The sequence below is a fragment of the Sus scrofa genome, chromosome 10 (assembly GCF_000003025.6).
Source record: "Sus scrofa isolate TJ Tabasco breed Duroc chromosome 10, Sscrofa11.1, whole genome shotgun sequence".
In the NCBI taxonomy this organism is placed as follows: domain Eukaryota; kingdom Metazoa; phylum Chordata; class Mammalia; order Artiodactyla; family Suidae; genus Sus; species Sus scrofa.
Genome location: NC_010452.4, coordinates 59,434,224 through 59,457,446, shown reverse-complemented (window position 1 = coordinate 59,457,446; position 23,223 = coordinate 59,434,224). Strand labels below are relative to the sequence as shown.

The following is a 23,223-nucleotide window of genomic DNA, read 5'->3' as shown; positions in this document are numbered from 1 at the left end:
CACATCTTCTTAATCCATTCATCTGTTTGGACATTTAATTGCTTCCATGTCTTGGCTATTGTGAATAGTGCTGCAGTGAACATAGGGGCGCATGTATCTTTTTGAATGAAAGTTTTGTCCAGATGTATGTCTAGGAGTGGGATTGCTGGATCGTATGGTAGTTCTCTATTTAGTTTTTCTGAGAAACCTCCATGCTATTTTCCATAGTGGTTGTATCAGTTTGCATTCCCACCAACAGTGTGGCAGGGTTTCCTTTTCTCCACACCCTCTATAGCATTTATTGTTTGGAGACTTACTAATGATGGCCGTTCTGACCAGTGTGAGGTGGTACCTCATTGTAGTGTTGGCTTGCATTGCTCCAATAATTAGTGATGTGAGCATTTTTTCATGTGCTACTGACATGGATGTTGTTCCCCTTTCTGGAGGACAGTTGGGCGGGGCGGGGGTGGTGTACAAAGCCTTCCACAGTTCTTTCCATGTAAGACCCCTCCCTTGGTCCACATCAGACAGATGTGAGGGGCAGGGACGGCCCTGGGCTGGGGATTCCCTGAAATGGCTATGAATTGGGTTTTTTGGGCAAAACCATTGGCAGTGACCAGACGCCACTGGGGACGTCTGATTCCGAATATCACTCAGTGATAGATCTATCCCGGGCTTTTATGTATTTCTATTCCATTACTGCTGTTCTCGCTGAGTCTGGAAGGTTGCTGTCTCTGCAAGGCATGTGGGGGGCCCTCCCTTTGGCCAGTGGTTGTGGATTCGGTTGGAAGATCTTTGCTCTGACAGATTCCATTCAGTTCTTTCCAGAAATGCTTGTCTTCTGTCCCTCAGGTTTCTGCCATCAGGTACAAGCTTTGACATAGACGGGCCTCTCTGGTGAGAGTTAATGTTCTAGAAGGAACACTTGTCCTGAAGACTCACAGTTAATTCTACTGACTTCCTCTCACTAGGAAGGACTTTAAAATATATGTGTTTTAAATGTATTTATATTTTAAATATATTATACAAATATGTATTATATAGCACATTTATTAATATAAATATATATTACCTATATTAGATATTATATAATAATTATAAATAGGAATGCATTTATATATTATAATTTATTGATATATGATAATATATAATATATTAATATATATTATATGTATTATAAATTAGTATATACAATTTCTATATTAAATATAACTATATTATTATATATTTTAATATATAATTTTATATAGTTATATATAATATATATTATATAATTATATAATACCATAATACATATATATTCTATAATTATAATTAGTATAATTATATATTACTATAGGAAATAGTATGTAAATATAAATATTAGTATGTAAGTTTTTATATATTAAATATAAAAATATATTTATATAAATATAAGTATGTAAAATTTTATATGTGAAATATAAATACATACATTTATATATAACAAATTAATATATAATTTCATATATTAATGTATAATTATATATCAATACATAAAACATAAGTATATTAATATAAATATATATATTATATAAAATGTATAATATATATGCTAAAAATACATGTATGTATTTGTCATCCTTTGGTCCAGATGCAGGACAGGTGCACACCCCTGTAGATGGCAAAGGAGAGAGAGAAAAGCCTTTTCTCCTCACTTAGGCATCACTTTGACGTTGGCTGAGGAACCGAGGCCCTGGGGCACCGGGATTGGGATGACGTTGGTCCTTCTAGTGGTTTCTTTAGATGCAGGAGGGTTTGTCTCTGATCGTAACCGTTTAGGAGCCGTGCTTAGAGTCTCTCTGAGGAAATAAGAGTCGCTCAGAGTCTAGGGACAGAGACTGTGGTTTTCCCTGGCTGGCACTGCACAGAGCCCAGGGAACAGAGGTCAGCAGCGGGTGATGGTGGGGCCTGTTTTTGTTGGACACAGTAGGGCCTCTGTGCCCAGCCCGAGAGCCCGGCTGGGATAGAGGAGGTGGCAGATGCGGGCCCAAGGGGCTCTCTGGCCCCCGCGTCCTGCTCACATTTTCACTGGGGTGCTCTGGCCTCACAGACTTCATTTCTATTTTCAGACAGGCAGGTCTCCCCCACTCAGGGCATTACGTGTGTTTTTGTTTGGTTTGGTTTAAAAGAAACACAAACTGCTTACTGAAGACGTGCTTGGCCCTGGCGGTGAATTTCACCCAGGTCAGTACCGTGTGTCACAGTGATGCACATGTTAATTACACCTCTACCTATCCATGAGAATTAATTGCAGGTTTGTGATGCTCTGACATTCCGGGGGGAATGAAACGGTCTGGGAGGGAGTTCCTGCTGTGGCACAGTGGGTTAAGAACCTGACTGCAGCGGCTCTGATTGCTGTGGGTTAAAGGATCCAGTGTTGCTGCAGCTGTGGCTCAGATTCGAGCCCTGGCCTGGGCACTTTCTTATGCTGCTGGTACAGCCATTATTAAATAAAAAAAAAAGAAAAAGTTATGGCCTGGGAGGAAATCTAGAGATTTTAGTGTTACCTTGTCATCTGCTTGGGGTGGGGGTGTTGACAGCTTCAGGTGGACATGGTCTCTCCTGTAGGAACCTTTCTCCAGCTTTCCTGTTGCTCCCAAGTGATTGCCACACACTTGTCCTGCAGGGTGGCAGGTGGCACTGGGAGGTGGCCACACCACGTAGACATTCCTGTGTCCCTTTGCAAGAGGTCACATTTGCCTGTGCCTACTCTTTGTATAAAGAAGTTTGGTCGGGAGTGTGGAGGATGAAAAAGTCATATAGGAGTTCCCCAGTGGCCTATTGGTTAAGGATTCGTCATCATTACTGCTGTGGCACAGGTTCGATTCCTGGCTCAGGAAATTCTGCATACCACGGGTGCAGCCAAAAAAAGAAAAAAAGAAAAAAAAGTCACACAAATGCCAGGAATTGTTGTTGTTATCACTCAGATGTTGGTAGTGTGATAAGAGGAGCCATTGGGAAACCCCATATCTCTTGAATCTAAGCTGCTTTTTCTCCCTCTTTGTTCACAGCGGGGCGTTTTCTGAAGTGGTCTTAGCGGAAGAGAAGGCAACTGGAAAACTGTTTGCGGTGAAGTGTATCCCCAAGAAGGCGCTGAAGGGCAAAGAAAGCAGCATAGAGAATGAGATAGCCGTCCTGAGAAAGTAAGTGCCTGGTGCGCTGGTCTCCTTACCGTACCACTCGGCGGATGGTACCCGTGGATGGTGCCTGTGGATGGTGTCCATAGATGGTGCCATGGGTGGTACCCGTGAATGGCACCCATGGATGGTGCCTGTGGGTGGTATCTGTGGATGGTGCTCGTGGAAAGTACTTACGGCTGGTGCTCTGGTGGTGCCATGGATGGTACCCATCGATGGTGCCTGTGGATGGTACCTGTGGATGGTGTCCATAGATGGTGCCATGGGTGGTACCTGTCTCTGATCTGAGGGAGGGAGAAGCTGCCCAGAGGTCGGAGAGGGCCACTAAGGATGCTGGCTTTCAGTGGGGGCTGGGCTTTCAACCCTGACTGCCATTCACGTCATGCATCCAGAGCACTTTCCGTATTATACATCATCTAAAGTTCATGACAGTCTTTTGAGGTCATTGTTCTTTCCAAAAAGCATGGCAGTCAGGTGGACTCGGTCTGGACCTGAGACCCTGCTACTCTCTCCAGCTGGGTGACCGAGGGCCGGTTCCTGAGCTCTGCGCCTCCTCCGTGTAATAGTTAATAATGCCCATGAGGTGTTCTCAGGACTAAGTGAGGTGGTGCTTTGCGCATGCCTGGACAGCACCTGCTGCACAGTACGTGCTCAGGGAAAGGGTTGCTGCCATCGCCACTGCCACCAGTACTATGCCTGTTTTCTTTTTGTGGTTGCTTTATGGTATACGAAGGAGGTAAGGCTGAGAGCTGGAAGTCACGTCTCCATCTCCTTGCAGCTCAGATGTGGCACAGCCTGGGAGGCCACCCCACCAGTGTGCCTCTCACAGTCTTTGATGGGTCTCTGGCTCTGTGCCACCCAGGACACCCGGCGCCCAGCAAGTTCTGGAGCTCGCTGGTTAAGTGCTTCGTGTCTTCACTGAGTTTTATTTTGCTCCCCGTGTAGCAGAACCTGATTAGGGCTCTGGGACAGTTCCCACGTTGGCGGGGGGAGGGGGGGCAGGGTCTCCCCAAAGCAACAAGCAATTCTTGGTTGTCAGCAGGGTGTCCGAGAATTCAGTTCTACACTGTGGACCTAGAGATAGAATCCGATCCCGCGGGTAAGGGGCTCATTCCCACGAGCTCACCACCCACCTCAGGCTCCTGCCTCCAGCTCAGGTTGTTACCTGTACTTCCAACTCACTGGCTGTCAATCAGAGGTTCCAGCCACCCCTTCCTGGGGTTCAGTTAATTTGCTCGTATGCCTCCCAGAACTCAGGGAAACCTGTTCGCTCACTAGATGACCGATGTGTTACAAAAGGCTGTTAAACGATGAGACGTAACAGCCAGATGGAGAGATTCTCCGGCGAGGTCCTGTGCAAAGGAGCATCTATTCTTCTGGAGTGTGGGGACGGCCCAGGGGTCCACAGAAGCGTTCTGGGTCCCCAGTGGGGAAGCCCTCCCAAAAGGGACAGAAAGCTGTCCTTTGGGGTTTTTATGGCCGCGTCACCACATAGTCATGGTTGATGAAGTCATGGGCCATAGGTGACTGATAACCTCTAGCTGCTCTCCCCTCCCCAGAAATGGGGTGGGGGTGGGGGTTGGGATCGAACTGAAACTCCCAGTCCTCTAACCACGTGGTCGGTTCTCCAGTCCTCCAGCCCCCATCCTTAGGTGCTTCTAAAAGTCAAGTCACCTCATTCACACGTCAAAGACACGTTTGTCACTCTCAACCCTAGGAAATTCCAGGGGTCGTGGGAGCTCTGAGCTGGGAGCTATGGACAAGACCAGATATGTAAGAGAGAGATTTTGGTCTCGGTGACCAAGTACATCTTTCTTATAAATCGCGGTGTCAAAGAATCAAATCAGAATCATGCCTCCAGCATAGGGACACTCATGTAACCATTGTGATCTGCCTGGACCCACCCAAAAGATGGTGTCCCCTTGGTGAGGTGTTTAGGCTGTTCCCCACATCACCGCAAACCGTGCCTCCGTGTCTTACGAGGTATAGGGGAACAGACCTCTCTCTGGGCCTGCTTTTGCATGATTGGAGTGTACCTGAGCATTGTGGCATGAAGTTTTTAAGCCCTGTTAGAAATGTCCTTACAATTTTGGGGGTTTGGGATCAGCGCCCAGAATGCATCCCTGGGCAGATAAGCAGAGCAGAATGGAAACAAGCTTTATAGAGCCTCGAACAAAATGTCACACTCTCCCCATTCTTCCTGAATAAGCCATTTCTCCCACTTTTGTCTCTCGGGGACCAGAGGTGCCCACTGGCTGATGCCTTGCGGCCATCAGCACAAACCCCGCACTGCTGAGGCTGGGACCGTCCCGTCCTGCAGCATATGTGGTGTGTGTTCCAGAACAGATGGGTCTTGATGGCCTTTTAGTACAAGGGTTTTCTCTTAGTATTTGTTTGGTTTCTAGGTTGTCTCTTAGGGACCCAAAGCGTTTCAGGTTGTCCTGTGGAGAACTGCATGAGATGATTCTAGGGGAAAGAATTTGGGAAAACAAATCTCTCCAAGTCCATTCGCATCAAGCAGGAAAACACTGCGTTAATGAAACATTTATTTAAATTGCTCCTTCTCCAGTATAAACTCAGCCCTCGGAACAGAGGGCATGGGCTGGGTGGGCTCAGAGCCTTCGGGAGGTTCTTCCTGGGCATCGGAGCAGCCTGCTGCAGAATCAAGAATGGTGCCTTTATTTTCATGTGTCTCCCTCCTGGGCTTAGAAGCCACAAACCTGGGGAGATCCGTCTTTACTCGGAGTGTTATTTTCCGTCTACATGGGCAGGGGGAGCAGACGGAGCCTTCATGAGCCCGTCCGGGTTCATGCCTTGGTCCTTCTGTTTTAAGTAGTGTCACCACCCTGGACTTTACGCGGACGATACGCACTTCTAAGGAGACAGCATTTGAAAGCAGGGGAGGGCCAGGGATTAGAACTAGTTCTCACTCTCTGCCGCTCAGGTGCCTTGACGTGTGACCCTTCCTTCAGGGATGGAAAGTAGTGAAATGATTTCTTGGAACAAGAGGTGCTGTGTCTCCTGTACTGGTTTCTGTTCTGGGTCCTCTGCAGATGATTTACGAGTGGAGTAAGGGGCAGTTCCGCATCATAAGCAGCCGGAAGCAAGTATATGGGTTGTAAAGAAAAGAGTTTGGGGAATTTCTAACGTGGTGCAGCAGGCTCGGCGGCGTCTCTGCAGGGCCAGTATGCAGGTTCGATTGCTGGCCTGGCACAGTGGGTTAAAGGATCCAGCATTGCCACAGCTGTGGGGTGGGTCGAGACTGCAGCTTGGATCTGATCCCTGGCCAGGGAACTCCATATGCTGTGGGGTGGCCAAAAAAAGAAAGAAAGAAAGAAAAAGGAAAATAGTTTAGGAACTATTATTAGAAGCTACCCTTGAGGAGTCCCCTTGTGGTGCAGTGAGTTAAGGACCTGGCATTGTCTCTGCAATGGCTCGGATTAACTGCTGTGGTGCAGATTCAGTCCTTGGCCCGGGAACTTCCACATGTCACAAGGGTGGCCAAAAAGAAAAAAAAAAGCCGCCACTGAGACATTCATCCATTTCACTAACAGTATTAGATTCCTCTGTATCAGTTGGCACTGCTTGGCACTGAGGTTGAAAAGCCAAGATGAAATTCTTGTTGTTCAGGCGCTAAATAAGTTCAATAATGTTAAAGATGCTGTGTGAGAGGTCTGACCAGGGCTGACTGGTTCTTCCTTTGGGATGGGGCATGAGGGAAGGCTTCCTGGAGGAGGCGGGCCCAGACAATGGCTATTTTCCTCTGAAGGCAGAAAAGCAGATGGATATTCCAACCAGGAGGAGCAGCACAGACTGTAAGGAGGTGGGCTGGTGTGGTGGGAACTCCGTGTAGCTCAATGGACCAGGATTCAAGGTGAGGCATGGGCTACCTGAGCTTGGAGAGGCTGGACTCTGGGGGGCTGTACATCTCACTCTGTCCTGTAGACAGCGGGAGCCTTGAAGTGTTTCAGCAGGAGGAACAGTGTGATCAGGTTTGTGTTCTGCAGGTTATTGTTGCCGAACTTCGAAGCAAACATTGGAAGGGGCAAGACTTGCTATGGGGGAGCAGTTAGGAGGCCGTGGGAGGCATCTGGGAAGCAGTGCGTTAAAACAGGAGCTATGGCTTGGGATGGAAGAAGCAAATTGGAATTCCAGGACTTGGATTTGGGAGGAGTGGGCCGAGGATGGAGGGGGAGCAGAGACTAGGATAACTGCTGGGTTTCTGATTGGATAACTGGGTGGAAAGGACCCACATTAACTGAGAGCAGAAATAAAGGAACAGGAGTTCCTGTTGTGGCCCAGCAGGTTAAGAACCCGACATAGTGCCTGTGAGGATGTGGGTTCGATCCCTGGCCTTGCTTAGTGGGTTGAGGATCCGTCCTTGCCACAGGCCGTGGCCTAGATCATAGGTGCGACTCCAGTTCGACCCCTAGCCTGGGAACTTCCATATGCCACAGGTGCGGCCCTAAAAAGGGAACAAAAGAAGAAATCGAGGGCCAGGAGGGCAGGGAGGCGTTCAGATGTAGACGGGCTGGTCTTGGGATCGGCCAGGTGACGATGGAGGCCTGGAGCTAAGCTGTGACGGCCGGTAAAGGTTTCTGAAAAGACACATTCAGAAATCTTTTGGGGAGTTCCTGCTGTGGTGCAGCAGGATCAGCAGCATCTTGGGAGTGCTGGGAGGCAGGTTTGATCCCAGGCCCGGCACAGTGGGTTAAAGATCCAGCATTACTGCAGCTCTGCCTTAGGTCACAACTGCAGTTCAGATCTGATCCCTGGCCCAGGAGGTCCGTAGGCTGCCAGGGCGGCCAAAAATGAAGAAAAAAAAATCTCTTTTATTTTCCGTAACTAAATCATTGTAGACGGGGGCCAAAGAGGCCTGCTGTATTCTGAATTCTGCCGCAGACCATGGTCGTTGGTATATTTCCACGCTAGCTTTCATCCAGGGAGGCCCATCTGGGAGACTGCTCTGCCACACGCCAGATTCATTGCCTGGTGCGAGATTGATGCATTTCATTGAATTAAAGTCGTGTAGCTAATATATCCGTAAGGACATCTTTCTACTCGCTCTGAAAATAGTTCCAAAGTGCATTCCCTGCTTGCTAAGTGGAAATTAAACCAAGCTCGGAGGGAGTAAAAGGAGGCAGGCCTCAGGGTGGGCAGCTGCTCGGTAGCAGAGAGAGATGCTGGAGGACCGGCAGGGGCAGGAGCTGGGTGGTGCAGCACCAGCTTTCCTGGGAGGCACGCTTAGCTCCGGGCCCATGAATGGAGTGTTTAATGCAGTCTGTCACATCATCAGTGACATTGGGTTGGGTTATAGAGCTTTTTTTTTTTGTTTTGTCTTTTTAAGGCTGCACTTGTGGCATATGAAGGTTACCAGGCTAGGGGCTGAATTGGAGCTGCAGCTGCCAGCCTACACCACAGCCACGGCAACGTGGGATCCAAGCCACATCTGTGACCTACACCACGGCTCATGGCAACGCCGGATCCTTAACCCACTGAGTGAGGTCAGGGATCGAAGCTTCATCCTCATGGATGCTAGTTGGGTTCGTTACCACTGAGCCATGACGGGAACTCTGGATTATAGAGCTTATAGTTACTGCGGTTTTATTTACTTAGAGGGCAGGCACTACCCACACCTCATTTCAAAGCATTTTTGGAGAAGTAGAAAAGTAAAATATATGAACAGTCTGTATTTAAATGAGGGCTGAAGGGAGGGGATGCATAAAACTGGAAGGTAGGCGATGGGAGAAGCAAAATCGATACATTTAGAGTAGCCTTTTTCTTCATTGTTGGGGTAAGCAAGGCCCAGCCTGCTTAAGTAGTTACTGTATTTAGGTCACATGGCACCAGAATTCAACATGCTGTTCTAATGGTCACTTTGTTGGCTGCAAAGATCATATTTATTGAGGAAGGAGCCTGGGTAGGAATTGCTTTTATCTCTTATTTAAATTTTTTTTTTTTTTCACTGAGCCTGTGGCATGTGGATTTCCCTGGCTAGGGACTGAACCTGTGCCACATCAGTGACCGTGCCAGATCTTTAACCCACTAGGCCACCGGGGAACTCCAAGACTTGCTTGTCAATTGCACCTTCTCCAGATTGGATACACTGGGGAGTCTCAGCCGATGGCTTTCACCCTACTCTCTCTGAATCAGTGGTTCCTAACGCTGGTTGCACATTAAAATCACGCAGGGACGCTTTTCCAAACATGCCCAGGGCCCCATCCTAGACCAACTGAGTTAGAGTTGGAGGTTATGGTGGCCCCTAGGGAATTTTAAAAAGCCCCTTCTCCACCCTGGGATTCTTACATGCAGGCAACTCAGTGTTAAGAACAACTTCTCTGGGGCCCTTGTCTCATGGTCTCACCTCCCAGGGGTGTAAAGATGCTCCTCCTACATCCAGGAGTATGGAAAGCTGTGTACACACACACACACACACACACACCCAGATGTTTCCTTGAGGTGAGAGGGTCCATTTAGAGGAACATGCTCAAATGCAGTGTCTTTTGAAGGGCAGGGTTTCTTTCTAAGAGAGGGGCATTGACCCGAACCCATCATCCATTGGTAGGTACAGGACGCCAGCCACTGGCTGAGTTCAAGAGTGAGAGCCATGCTCTTTGAGAGCAGAAGTGGGCGGCAATGGCCATCCCTGGCCTGGAGAGGCTGCCATTGGGATTGGTCAAGTCAAGAGGACTCGGTGATAAGCCCACTCTCCGACAGGGGTTGGGGCTGCTCAAGGCAGCAGATGCCAAAGCCCAGGATCCCTTAAAGGCCAAGGTCAGGATGGATCGCAGGCTGGGTCTTCTGGAGGAAGAGGGGGTCAGCCCCTGACCCAGGCGAGAGCCAGGCTGCGGACGCTTGGGCGTTCCTTGCAGTAGCTGGGTTCCCTGGCTGTCTTGGACCAGACACGTTTCTCTCTGTGCAGATGAGCAGAAGGCAGGCAGGCAGCTTGAGCCCCGGAAGGAGAGGACAGTTGGTTTTGAATTAAGTATTAGCCTTCCGAGAAAGACTTCTCTGTAAATTAACTCCCTTAAATCTGGCTTGCTTCTGCTCCAGCAACTTTGTTCTGATGGCAGCCTGGCCTATTTGCATCTTTATGTCACTGCCAAGTGCCAGCTTATTGTGTATGTGAGAGGAACCTAACGCTTCGATAGAAATTCATCGATTCAGGGCCAGCAAAACCACTTTTCCAATGACTGAACGTGGCTAAGGTGGTAAAGCTGGTACTTGAGTTTCTCAGGCACCCACAGACCTGCTCTGCCTCAAAGATGATGTTCCAACATGCAGAGACCTTTCTTCTGGAAAGGAATTAAGGACACAGGTGGGAGGTGTGAAAGGGATGGCTGGAGGCCATGCGGTAACAGAGAGGAAGGCAGGTCTGTCTGTAGTGACCCTCGGACTCTTTGCTACCCTGGAAAATCCTTCCTGAAAGTTCCCTTAATTTGGGGAAAAATACACATAATTCCAGCCACATGGGTTGAAGGATAGGGTTCAGTTGTTTGGTGGTGGTTATTGTTGAGCTGTGTGTATGATTAAAGTCTTGATCTCGACAAGCTTGGAGCACGCTCATGTGAGCATCTCTGCTGAAGGACCCTGGTCCTGCTGGACGCTTGGGCTGCTGGAAAGTGGACACAGCCCATCTCAGACCTGCTCAAGCCAGGCTTAGAGAAAGCACCAGATCACACACAAAGAGCGGATGCCCGGACCTGACCTCGGAATCCCACCGAATTCCCCCTCTCCTCCGCTATGTCCCCACCTCTCCGTTTCCTGCAGCCCCATGGTTCGGACTGTAAACTCAGCTTTGTTCAGATGACACTTTGCTGGTCATTGTTTATTTCATCCTAACCATGTGTGTGTGTGTGCATAAGACATAAGATTGGTCTCAGGCCAACGCTCCTTTATGGCCAAAAGAGGAAACGTTTGATGCTTCTGAGTAGCTTTCCCATGGTGATAAGCAGATAATCCAGGAACATTTTTTATTTGATTTGAGATGCAGAATCAGTGCATTCTTGAGTTCTAGCATCCATTTCCTGGGCCTTGCTTACGGAACGCGATGAATGGGAGGAAAATGGAATTGGTGACGTCCCTGACTACAAAGCAGGGATATTCAAATTACTTTGACTGGCATGTTGGTTTATCTTCCCAGTGACCGTGAAACTCATCTCCCAGCCTGTGGTTTCGGCTTCCCGAGTATTGCATTAAGTGTGGCCCCTGTAATCAGACAGACTCCCCTTCTTATTCCTTGTTGCAGTTCTATGAAAATGAGATTTTATTTTATTTTTCCTTTTTTGGGCCGCATCTGTGGCATATGGAGGTTCCCAGGCTAGGAGTTGGAGCTGCAGCTGCCAGCCTAGCCACAGCCACAGCCACACCAAATCCGTGCCACGTTTGTGACCTACACCACAGCTTGTGGCAACGCGGGATCCTTAACCCACTGAGTGAGGCCAGGGATTGAATTCTTATCCCCATGGATACTAGTCCGCCTCTTAAGCTACAGTGGGAACTCTGAAAATGAGATTTTAACTGCATGTCCGATGTTGAGCCTCGCCATCTTAATTCTACGAAGGCACCTGCTTGATGGAATCCAGACCCCTTTGTCAGTACCCCCTGCCCCTCTTTGCCATCTTCGTGTAGCGCTCACCTTCCCACCCCCTCCGCCTTGTTCAGTTTTATTTCCCCAAAGGAACAGATGATCCCTGGACACGTGATTCCGGCCTCTGCCTCGCCTTCCCTCTCCTTGTTGCCTCCGTGGATAACTCCCAGCGTGCGATACCCCCTCTTTCGGGTGGCCCTCCTTGATTGTCCCTGCCTGGATGGGCCCTTCCCGCTGAGATCCCTCAGCACCAAGTCCCTCCTGATTCTGCCCCTGAGATCTGCTTCCTAAGACTGTGGATTTCCTGAGCCCAGCCCTGAACCCAAGGCGTGGTGAGGCGCGTGAGGTGGAGGGATACAGGTGACAGTGAGGCGTTGGAAACACCGGGCTTGAGGCTGATTCAGCAGTGATTAAGGCGTGGAGGAAACCTCTGCTGACTTCCAGTGGGTTTTGGTGACGCAGTGCCCACAGGTCCACCAGCCATGGTGGGATGTTCCGGAAGATGAGGCACATTTGAAGGGGAGATGATGCTTCTGGAGCAAGAAAGCCAACCTGGCTGTTCCTACCACCTTTTATACTAAATATTTAACTCTGTGAGTTCCCTCGTGGCTCAGTGGTTAAGGAACCCAACTAGGATACACGAGGATGCGGGTTCGATCCCTGGGCTTGCTCAATGGGTTAAGGATCCAGTGTTGCTCTGAGCTGTGGTGTAGGTTGCAGACAGGGCTCAGATCTGGCATTGCTGTGGCTGTGGCGTAGGCCAGTGGCTACAGCTCTGATTCGACTCCTAGCCTGGGAACCTCCAAATGCCACAGGTGTGGCCCTAAAAAGCAAAAATTATATATATATATACACACACACACACATATACACACACATATATATATATATTACTCTGTCTTATTTAGTAGTTGAAGAAACATTGTGCTTAATGACACCTTTAGAGACAGACAGCATCGGTTATTCGCATGCTTATTTCTGTGTGCTCTGGCCCTGTCATCTACTCTGGGTATGCACTGGGGGAGTTCAGCCCTTGTGTGGATTACATGGTGGTTTAAATTCCTCTAATAACAGATCATGGCAAATGTTTTCTCTCTTCTTTACTTAGACTTACTTAGCTCATGATTTATGCAAATTTCACTTAAATGATTCCAACGGAAATGTGTGCATGTGTATATATACATGTGTATCTGTGTGTATACATGTGTGTATACGTGTGTATATGTATCTATCTAAATTTGTGTATCTGCATATCTAGTAGTCTGATATTAAAAAAAATCCAGAGTTCCCGTCATGGCGCAGTGGAAATGAATCTGATTAGGAACCATGAGGTTGCGGGTTCAATCCCTGGCCTCCCTCAGTGGGTTAAGGATCCAGCGTTGCTATGCGCTGTGGTGTAGGTCGCAGATGCGGCTCAGACCTGGTGTTGCTGTGGCTGTGGTGTAGGCTGGCAGCTACAGCTCTGATTCAACCCCTGACCTGGGAACCTCCATATGCTACGGGTGCGGCCCTAGAAAGACAAAAGACAAAAAAACAAAAAAACAAAAAAAACAAAAAACTGAATAATCTATATCAGAAGGTAACACAACATGAAAGATTTTAAGTACAAGGAATCCTGGGATAAACCAGGATGATGGCAAATACATAAAAAGAAATAAATATACACCAAAGTTTCTGTCAGTTCTGTTTTCTGCATGATTTTGGCATTGTTTATACGTCGATAAATGATTTCAATGCAGTTTTATTCATGACTCATTATCTAGGTTAAACTCTATGTAACTTGAGAGTAGGTTTCATTTTACACATTGGAAGTTCAGTGTTACTGCTTGGGTGGTTTAACCAGTTGCCATTTAAAGCTGTTATCCCTGACTTGCGTCCTCAAAGTCAGCTTAAATTTGAGGTCAGAGTCTTAGGTGATGGGTTTGAAGTTTTTAGGAAAAATGTAATGAAAGAAATCGCTTCTAAAATAGTGTATACATACTGAATTTGACAAATGGCATTTCGTACCCTTTTTTCAGCCACTTACATTTTTCTTTTGTAAGTATTTTAAAAATAGTATTGACTGTATGATTGAGACACGAGGTGGGTATCACTGGGAAATCCAAACACAGACAAGGATATTTGTAAAGAAATACAGTGGTGCAATGGGTGTGGTTTCATTCTTGTTGAAGGCTATAAAACTGATGTGCTAAGTGCACGTATTTGTGTGTGTATGTGCATAAATGTACATACACATATGTATACGTGTGTGTATATACACATGTATGTAGACATATATACACACACTTCACATTCATTTCAGTTTTTTATATCTTTCCACTAAAGGACAAGCAATTCTTTTTGTTTAATTTAGTCACTATACCTTCAAGGCTGTCAAAAATCCACAGCCTAGGTGCCTAAGTAAGAGCATGCGGCACAGGAAAAGGCTTCTTAAATGTGAAGCTGTTCCATTGGTAGGGATTCGTATCCTAAGGAGGCATCGCCACTCTCCAACTTAGACGGTTGGAAGAGCTCAGAATATGTTGGTGGGAGAGGGAAGGGCAGGGGGTACCTGTGTCGTGGAAGGAGAAGCGGAGGCGGAGGGTGTAGTTTGGGTGGGTGACGGAGCTGGGGAGACAGCAGAGAGCCTGTGCCTGCCCCTTATTCTCCGTCCGGCTCCACCACAAGCGACCGGATATAGTTCCCAGTGCTTCTAAGCAGGATCTCATGGCTTGCCCACTTCAAATGCAGCCGTTTGCCTCTATTAACCCCTGATGCCCCGTGCCTCCCAGTCCTTCCCCCTCCCCCTTGGCAACCACAAGTCTGTTCTCCAGGTCCATGAGTTTCTTTTCTGTGGCAAGGTTCATTTGTGCTGTATATTAAGAGTCCAGATGGAAGTGATATCAGATGGTATTTGTCTTTCTCTTTCTGACGGACTTCACTTAGTAGGAGAGTCTCTGGTTCCGTTCATGTTGCTGCAGATGGCATTCTTTTGTTCTTTTCGTATGGCTGAGTAGTATTCCATTGTGTATATAAACCACATCTTCTTTCTTTCTTTCTTTTTCTTTTTTCGTCTTTGTCTTTTTAGGGCCACACCCGTGGCATATGGAGGTTCCCAGGCTAGAGGTCTAATCGGAGCTGTTGCTGCCGGCCTACGCCAGAGCCACAGCCACGCCAGTTCTGAGCTGCATCTGCAACCTACACCACAGCTCACGGCAGCACTGGATCCTTGACCCACTGAACAAGGCCGGGGATTGAACCTGCAACCTCGTGGTTCCTAGGTGAATTCGTTTCTGCTGCTCCATGATGGGGACTCCTGTACCACATCTTCTTATTCCATTCATCTGTTGATGCACATTTAGGTGGTTTCCATGTCTTGGCTGTTGTGAATAGTGCTGCAGTGAACATGGGGGTGCATGTGTCTTTTTCAAGGCAAGTTTTGTCCAGATATATGCCCAGGAGTGGGATTGCTGGGTCATATGGTGGTTGTATATTTAGTTTTCTGAGGTGCCTCCATACTGTTTTCCATAGTGGTTGTACCAACTTACATTCTCACTGGCAGTGTGGGAGGGCTTCTTTTTCTCCACACCCTCGCTAGCATTTGTTGTCTGTTAACTTGTTAACGATGGCCTTTGGGACAGAAGTGAGGTGGTACCTCATAGTAGTTTTGATTTGCATTTCTTTAATAATCAGTGATGTGGAGCATTTTTTCATGTGCTTGTTGACCATCTGTGTATCTTCTTTGGAGAAATGTCTATTCAGGTCTTTTGCCCATTTTTCAATTGGGCTGTTGGCTTTTTTGCTGTGGAGTTGTAGAAGTTGTTTGTATATTTTAGAGATTAAGCCCTTGTCAGTTGCATCATTTGAAACCATTTTCTCCCATTCTGTAAGTTGTCTTTTTTTTTTTTTTTATGATTTCCTTCGCTGTGCAAAAGCTTGTCGGTTTGATTAGGTCCCATTGGTTTATTTTTGTTTTTATTTCTGTTGCCTTGGGAGACTGACCTAAGAAAGCATTTGTACGGTTGATGTCAGAGAATGTTCTGCCTATGTTCTCTTCCCATTATGATTTGATTCGTCTGATGTTTCCATGTTGTTTGAGACAGGGCCACACATTCTCGATGCAGGCAGCAGTCCGCTGCGTGGGGGTGCTCATTAATAGTGAAAGAAAATAATCTCTAACTGTCTACCTTATCTTGCCGTCAAAGGGGCGGCCTAAAGTACAGGTGAAGACCTGAGAACTGGCCTGCCTTCATTTGCATCTGACTGGGTTTACCTTGGGCAAGTTATTTCAACGCTGTACCTCCATCAGCAGTAAAACAGGGCTGATACTGGTCCTTAACCTCACAGGGTTGATTTAGGGATTAAAGAAGTGATGCAGCAAAGCGCTCAGAACAGTGCCAGGCACACAGCGTGAGCTCTCCAAACATTTGCTATTTATATTATTATGTGGATGGGGGACCTCTTACTAGGCCGTGGGGAGAGAGAGGACGGGCTTTCCCAGAAGTGACATCGCACAAGTATGGGCTCCTCCTTTGGAGCCCAGGGAAGCTGGCAGAGGAAATGGTGCCAGCCGCAGGGGCGGGGCTGGCCCTCATCCGGCGGAGAAGGCGCTGCAGTGACAATACCCAGTATAGCCACAGAAATGTCAAGAATACGTCAGCTTTACTGAAGCTGACAAATCTATGAACGTGGCTGTATTCTTCGTCTCTCGTACTATTTGCTTCCCCTGGAATCACCCTTCATTAGAACTGGAAAAGGAGCTTAGAGATCCTGGTCCAATTCTCTTGACCTCCAGATGGAGAAACAGGTCCAGAGAGGTTGAGTGAGTGGCCTGAGGTCACAGAGCTGGTCAAACAGATGTGCAGCCAGAGCGATGGTTTCTGGCCTCCTCGTGGAGAACCCTTCCCACATAACCACGCCTGCTCTCTTGGAGAGCATCCCCCAGGAGAATGCAAGAGAAAAACTCTTCTCATCTTTAAAAGTCCCTCCGTGTGCTTGGCAGGGACTAAGAACTCTGTGCAGACAGCCTGGCCGGATTCCAGGGTGGGATTCTGGATCTGGTTCTAGAAGTTGCCCTGGTGGTTTCAATTAGATGTGCTGCTTTTTGTGCCTCTTGCTCCTCCATGGGGCTGCAGGGCTGCTGTCATTGCTCTCGTGTTCTGCCCCCACCTGCCTCCAGTTCTCTGGAATTTGCTAGAAAGGAGCTCAGAGCTGAGAGTGCTTCCCCTTTCAGGTGTGTTGGAGCACCTTGGTCCTTTGTGCCAGCCTCTTGGCAATGAATGAAGGTGGTACTTCTCAGAAGTGCAGCAGGAAGAAGCCAGCCTGCCTGCCTCCCCCCCGCCCCCCTTCCCTCCCCCTCCCCCCTCCCCCCTCTGTGTTCCCATTTTCTTTTGTTTGGAGTGCCTTTTTTCTGAAAACCTTGTAGCAGATTATAGGACTAGATCAGTAAGCTAAATTGAACCCACCAACAGTATCCAAGTTGCTCATGATCACTTATATTTCAGTAAAGCTGGAAAAAAGTTGCTTATTGATATAATTTCCTGGAGGAATATGGCAAGTCATTTTATTCTCCAAAACATTCTCATGTGACTCAGGGACACAGAATTTCATTAAGCAGACTTGGATGCTTTAGCTCAGGTGGGTGGTTAGGGGACAGTCGTTATTATTTGTTGTTATTACTCAGTCTATTATTATCATTATCCAGTCAACATAGCTTTTCCAAAAAGATGACATTTCTCTTTACAAAATAATTTTTTTTTTTTTGGCTGCACCTGTGGCATTCAAAATTTCTCAGGCCAGGTTTCGAGCTCATGTCACAGCAGTGACCAGAGCCGCAGCAGTGACAACACTGAATCCTTAACTTACTGAGCCACCAGGGAACTCCTGAAACTAATTTAGAGTGAGTGGCTTTTTTCTTTCTAAAGACCATGGGGATAAGCAGTACAATACAAACTTCTGAATGATAACCTTCTTCTGAAAACTGCTTAAATGAGAAACAGGCAGGATATTTTCATACTCTTGTGGCTGAGTCAAACGAACAGATGGCAATGATACTTTTCAGAGTCGAGATTTCAGATTCCTGTATTCTCTGTCCTCAAGAATTTAATCAGTACCTTGGATCTCCTTTTGCAGTAACAAGCCGCATTCCCCTACTTGCCGAAATTCTAAGTTTTTAATGAGATCGCCCATCATATCAATATGTCATTCAGAATTTTTTCATTGTATCTTTACTGCATGAGACCACCTGCTACACTTATTACCTAGGAGCTTGCTGCCTTGAACTTGGTCTACTCAGGATACAGATCCACATGAAACCTGTCTTTTCTACTCTCAAAAATTGTGTGGTGAGCAGATGACAGCACAAAAAGCCCTTATGAATGTATCATAAAACCTGCCCAGGAAAGGAATATTTGTAAGTTCTTGACCCTAGGGTGCTGTGTTGGTAATTATCCTTTTCCCCTAGTTGTGACAGTGATCCTGGGTGGCTGTGAGTTCAAGAGTCCAGGGACTTAAATTGATCCCTTTAAAAAAATTTTATAGCTCGAACTTTCTTTTTTTTGGCAGGGGGACATGTCTGCGGCAGGTGGAAGTTCCCGGGGCCAGGGACGGAACCCACGCCACTGCCGTGAATCAAGCTGCTGCGGTGGCAACAACGCTGAACCCTTAACCCGCTAGGCCACGGGAGAACTCCTCAGGCTTTTAAATAATGTAGATGTGTCCTGTTATAATTACTCGGAGTTGGGGAGCTCTTTAATCTGTTTAAGGAGGCCACATCACCCTCTCAAGACTGTTGTTCTTTTTCCTGGTCTTTAATTTGCTCGCTCCCCTTTCATTTCCCTCTGAGAGGTTACGTTGTGGTCTCTTCTCCGCCTGTGCTCACGTCCTGTCCTCTGCCTGGAATGCGTGTCCCTGGCCTGGCCTGGCCTCTCGGGGGCGGCAGGGGTGGGGTGTCAGGTCTTCTGCATCCTTGCTGCTCAGCGCGTGGTTCGGAGACCAGCAGTATCTCCCGGGAGTTCTTGGAAATGCAGCCTTTCCAACTTACTGGCTCAGAATGTGCTGAGGTCATGACCCACTGGCACCTTTACCTTTTGATCTAGGAAGCCTCAGAAAGCAAGGTGATATAGCTGGCCCTTCTCTGGGCTCTAGTCGCATCTCGTGTTTTCCTCCCTTGTACCACTTGGCAACCGTGTGGAGTAACTGCCCCTTTCCTCGTCTTGCTTTCCCGCCACACTTAAAGCTCCTTGAGGATAAGGATGCGAGCTGAGGTCCCCATGTACTTCTAGTGCCTGGCAAGGTCCCTGCTGCAGAGTAGGTGCTTTGTACGTTTTGTTGCTTGGAATTAGACCAGTGTCCCCGGAGGGAAGATTGAGGAAGATAATGTGTGTTCCCTTCCCTCTAAAAAATAAAAGAAAAATGCCTTATTTCCTTGAGTGAAGAGAATCTTCACATATTTTGAAAACATATGCATATGGATCTTTAACGAAAACGTTTGAGAGTGGCAAATTGGCATTCATTTCAAAGCTGGAAAGCAGCACTAAGAAACTAAAAATTTAAAGTTTTGATAGAATAATTAAATCCCAGCAGAATTCCCAGTGGTGTGGTGAGTTCTTACCAGATGGGACATGTGGTAAGACCACAGAGGGAGTTCCCGTCGTGGCTTAACGGTAACGGACCCGAGTAGTATCCATGAGGACGCAGGTTCGATCCCTGGCCTCGCTCGGTGGGTTAAGGATTTGGCGTTGCCATGAGCTGTGGTGTAGGTCACAGACACAGCTTGGATCCTGCATGGCTGTGGCTGTGGTGTAGGCCAGCGGCTATAGCTCTGATTCCACCCCTAGCCTGGGAACTTACATACGTGGCAGGTGTGGCCCTAGAAAGAAGACAGAAAAATAAAAAAGTGAAAATAAATAAAATGGAGACCACAGAGAGAAGTGTTTGAATGGCATGCCAAGGACATGCCCCTATTGTTTAAAATAATTCTGGTTGAGATTTTCCTCTCCTGTTTGCAGCTTTTCCAGAATTTGAAACATGAAAAAATGCTATTGATGGCACTACGGTTTCAGCAACGAAACCACCCTTTGTAAAGAAATGGGCACCGTTCTGAGCTGAGTTAATAGATTTCATTCCTTGAACCTTGTTGATCGTTGTAAACACACTTTCCAAAATAACCACAATGCAGTCCATGCTTCAAGGAACTAGGAGTTGAGAGAAGGAGGCTTTGCAAAGCACCCAAGAGTGCTTGCGTGGGCTGAGCGTGCCACAGGAGAGGCATAGGCGCTTGGCGCAGGGGTTTGGAAGAGGGACGGATCATGGTCACTGGGGAGTCAGAAGGTGCTGGACTGACCTTGGAAGGACAGCAGGGAGAAGGGAAAACATCTCAAGTGGCTCGAACAGCTGGAACAGCCATGAACAGAGGGAGCTGATGTGGGGGCTGAGTTTGGAAGTGCGGCTGGAGTGTCGGAGAAAGTGCTTGTGAGAAGGAGCCGGGAGGATGGCTCTGAGCATCCAGGTGCTTACCCAGGAGGGTTGCAGAAACCATGGCAGCAGAAAGAGCAGGCGGCACTCGGAGACGCCGAATAGCCAGGTTTATTCAGCACCAGTGCAGGCTCAGAGGAGTCACCTCCAGAGTCTGAGCACCAGGTCTTTGTTCTGGGTAGATTTTATACAACACAGACTTCCGGGTCTTGTTTTTCCCAAGCAGCCCCACCCCCCACCCCACACCCCTTTCCTGAGCAGACAGAGTTCCTGCCTAAGAAGCTGAGTAAACAGGATTGCAAAAAACGAAACCGACACCCAAAGCTTGGAGCAGGCTAGCAGAGCTGCTAGCAAGGACATAAGGCACGTTTTTGCTACAAGATTACAACAAGGGTGGTATGGGGCCAGCAGAGGTGGCTCCTAGCTGCCCCTCAGCCAGGGGTTGTTTCTCTAGTTAAAACTGCCTTCAGGAGGATGGCGGGTTCGGTTCTGCTGGCCCCTGAGGAGGAGGGAGCTGAGGCGTGTGGCATAGAGGAGGTTTGGGAGGGGATGTTGGAAAGATTCAGGGCGACTCCTGCCATGGTGTGAGGTGTGAGGGTGGAGGAGAGCAACATCAGAGACGCGGGTGTGCTTGTGAAGGTCCTGGCCGGAGGGGAGGAGTCCTAACCAGAAGGAAGCTGGTGCTCCTGGCAGGGAGTGATGCCTGTGGCTGAGGCAGGGCGGGACAGAGCTGCTGCAGGGCCGACGTGCACAGACCAAGAGACTGGGCATCAGGTGGTGGATCGCGGTTGGTACCGTCCAGATGCATAAACTCATGGGGACACACATTCCAGCCCCCGAGGTAGGTCGTGATGATAGGCGGGGTTTTGAAGATGCACCAAAGGAAGCCAGCACTTCATGATAGTGACAGGGTGCAGTGAGAGGATTCCTCTGAAGCGCTGACTTCTAGACGGGTGGCATCGCCGTGCAGCTTCCGATGGCTTCAGAGCGTCCCTCGTTTTCTCCTTTTTTCTTCTTTTTCTTTCCTTCCTCTCACCATCTTTCCCTAAAAGACTACTTTCTGTCTCTCTCTTTTTTTTTTTTTTTTTGTTTTGCAAGTGGGTAGGCTCTAGTAGACTTTAAATTGTGTTTGTACATTGACTGCTGGGCTTCCTCGCCCGTCTCCTCACTCACCAGCTCTTTCCAAGACGGCTTCTGTCGCGCTGTGGTCCTGAGCTGCTTCCTCAAAGAGCCCCAGTTAATGTTGAGTCACCAGACATCATCGTCTTTTCAAAGCATAGATTCCCTTTAATTTTTCTGAAACCCCAGACCCCGCTGACCAACACTCGCTTCCTATAAAGCTTAGTTATGACATGGTTTAGCTGCATCTACCTCCAGTCTTAGTCTGTGCAGCTGCTGTAACAAAATACCCGAGATGGGGAGCTTATAAATGACAGAAGCCTATTTCTCCTACTTTTGAAGGCTGGAAAGTCCCAAGATCAAAGCACTGCTTCCTGGTTCATAGATGGTGTCTTTTTGCTCTGTCTTCCCATCGTAGAGTCATTAAAAAGGTGTCCACTCTAAGCACTTTCTCCTGTGTCTCCCTCGGGCATTTTTTCCTTAAACAGAGAATCCAGCAGAAATGAATCTGACAAGGAGCCATGAGGTTGCGGGTTCGATCCCTGGCCTCGATCAGTGGGGTAAGGATCCAGCATTGCTGTGACCTGTGGTGTAGGTCGCAGATGCGACTCAGAACTGGTGTTGCTGTGGCTGTGGTGTAGGCCACTGGCTATAGCTTCAATTCAGTCCCTAGTCTGGGAACCTCCATGTGCTGCGGGTGTGGCCCTAAAAACTTAAAAAGAAAAGTTCCTGTCATGGTGCAGTGGAAACCAATCTGACTAGGAACCATGAGGTTGCAGGTTCGATCCCTGGTCTTGCTCAGTGGGTTAAGGATCCGGCGTTGCCGTGAGCTGTGGTGTAGGTCGCAGACGCGGCTCAGATCTGGCGTTGCTGTGGCTGTGGTGTAGGCTGGCAGCTACTGCTCCGATTCGACGCCTAGCCTGGGAACCTCCATATGCCGCGGGTGCGGCCCTAAAAATACAAAAGACCAAAAAAAAAAAAAAATCTTCCAACAAAAAACCCCAAACAAAAAAACAGAATCTGGTGATCCCATCTCTTCTATGGAGGCAAAGATTGCCCCGTGGAACCACACAGGGTTTTGGGGCACAGCTGGCATCCTGCAGTGAGGTTTAGTCCTCTGAACCTGCTTGCGTGCGCCAGACCTCACCTGTCTCTAGGTAATTCTTTAGACTGCAGTTGGCTCATCAACATGATCTGTAAGTAACCTAACGAACGGATATTTCTGAATTGGAAATCTTGGCTTGTACCAATGTAGTCAGACTGAAATGTACATATATATGTATCGTGCTGTCTATGGAAGGCTGGAACCTGCTGGGGCCAGAAGCTTGCCTCCCAGGCTGTAGTATTTCGTATAAAAACTAGTACCTCTGGAGCTCCCATTGTGGCGTCTCTACAGCACCAGGATGAGGGGTTGATCCCCATCCAGCACAATGGGTTAAAGGATCCAGCTTTGCCGCCGCTGTGACGTAAGTTGCAACTGCAGCTCGGATCTGATCCCTGGCCCGGGAACTCCATGTACTGCAGGCTGCCAGGAAAAGAAGAAAAAGGAAGAAACAAACAGACTGGTGCCTCTGCAAGTGTTGAATTAGCTACAGATTCAGTTCTGTGAGAACTCTGATTCAAATGACAGTACGAAATGTGCTTTGTCTGCAGAAGCCTCACTGTTCAAACAGGGCTTGTTAGCCAGCTCAAGTATCCAAAGACTGTGTCCTCGGAAAAATGGAATGTAAATTGTAACAAAATGAAGTGTATCATTTCAGCCCTGCTGCACAGGGAGAGGAAGACAAGAGTCACGGGATACCGTGGCCTGTTATCTGGGTACCAGCCTAGGGAGGGTGCAGGAGTGCCTGGGGTGGTTGCAGGAGGAGATGCAGGAAGGGCTAGAGGCTGGAAATTAGGTTCTGGGGCGCGAGCCAAAAACCG

General features: G+C 47.9%; 1 protein-coding gene across 9 annotated transcripts in view; it reads left to right on the top strand.

Annotated features, from left to right (window-relative positions):
* The window catches only part of CAMK1D (calcium/calmodulin dependent protein kinase ID), a 430,651-nt gene that overhangs the window by 172,745 nt on the left and 234,683 nt on the right, over positions 1-23,223 (top strand). For 8 of the 9 annotated variants that reach the window (XM_021063979.1, XM_021063982.1, XM_021063978.1 and 5 more), the window contains 1 exon segment: positions 3,012-3,143. In XM_021063979.1, coding sequence (XP_020919638.1) covers positions 3,012-3,143 — 132 coding nt within the window. 9 annotated transcript variants of the gene reach the window in all.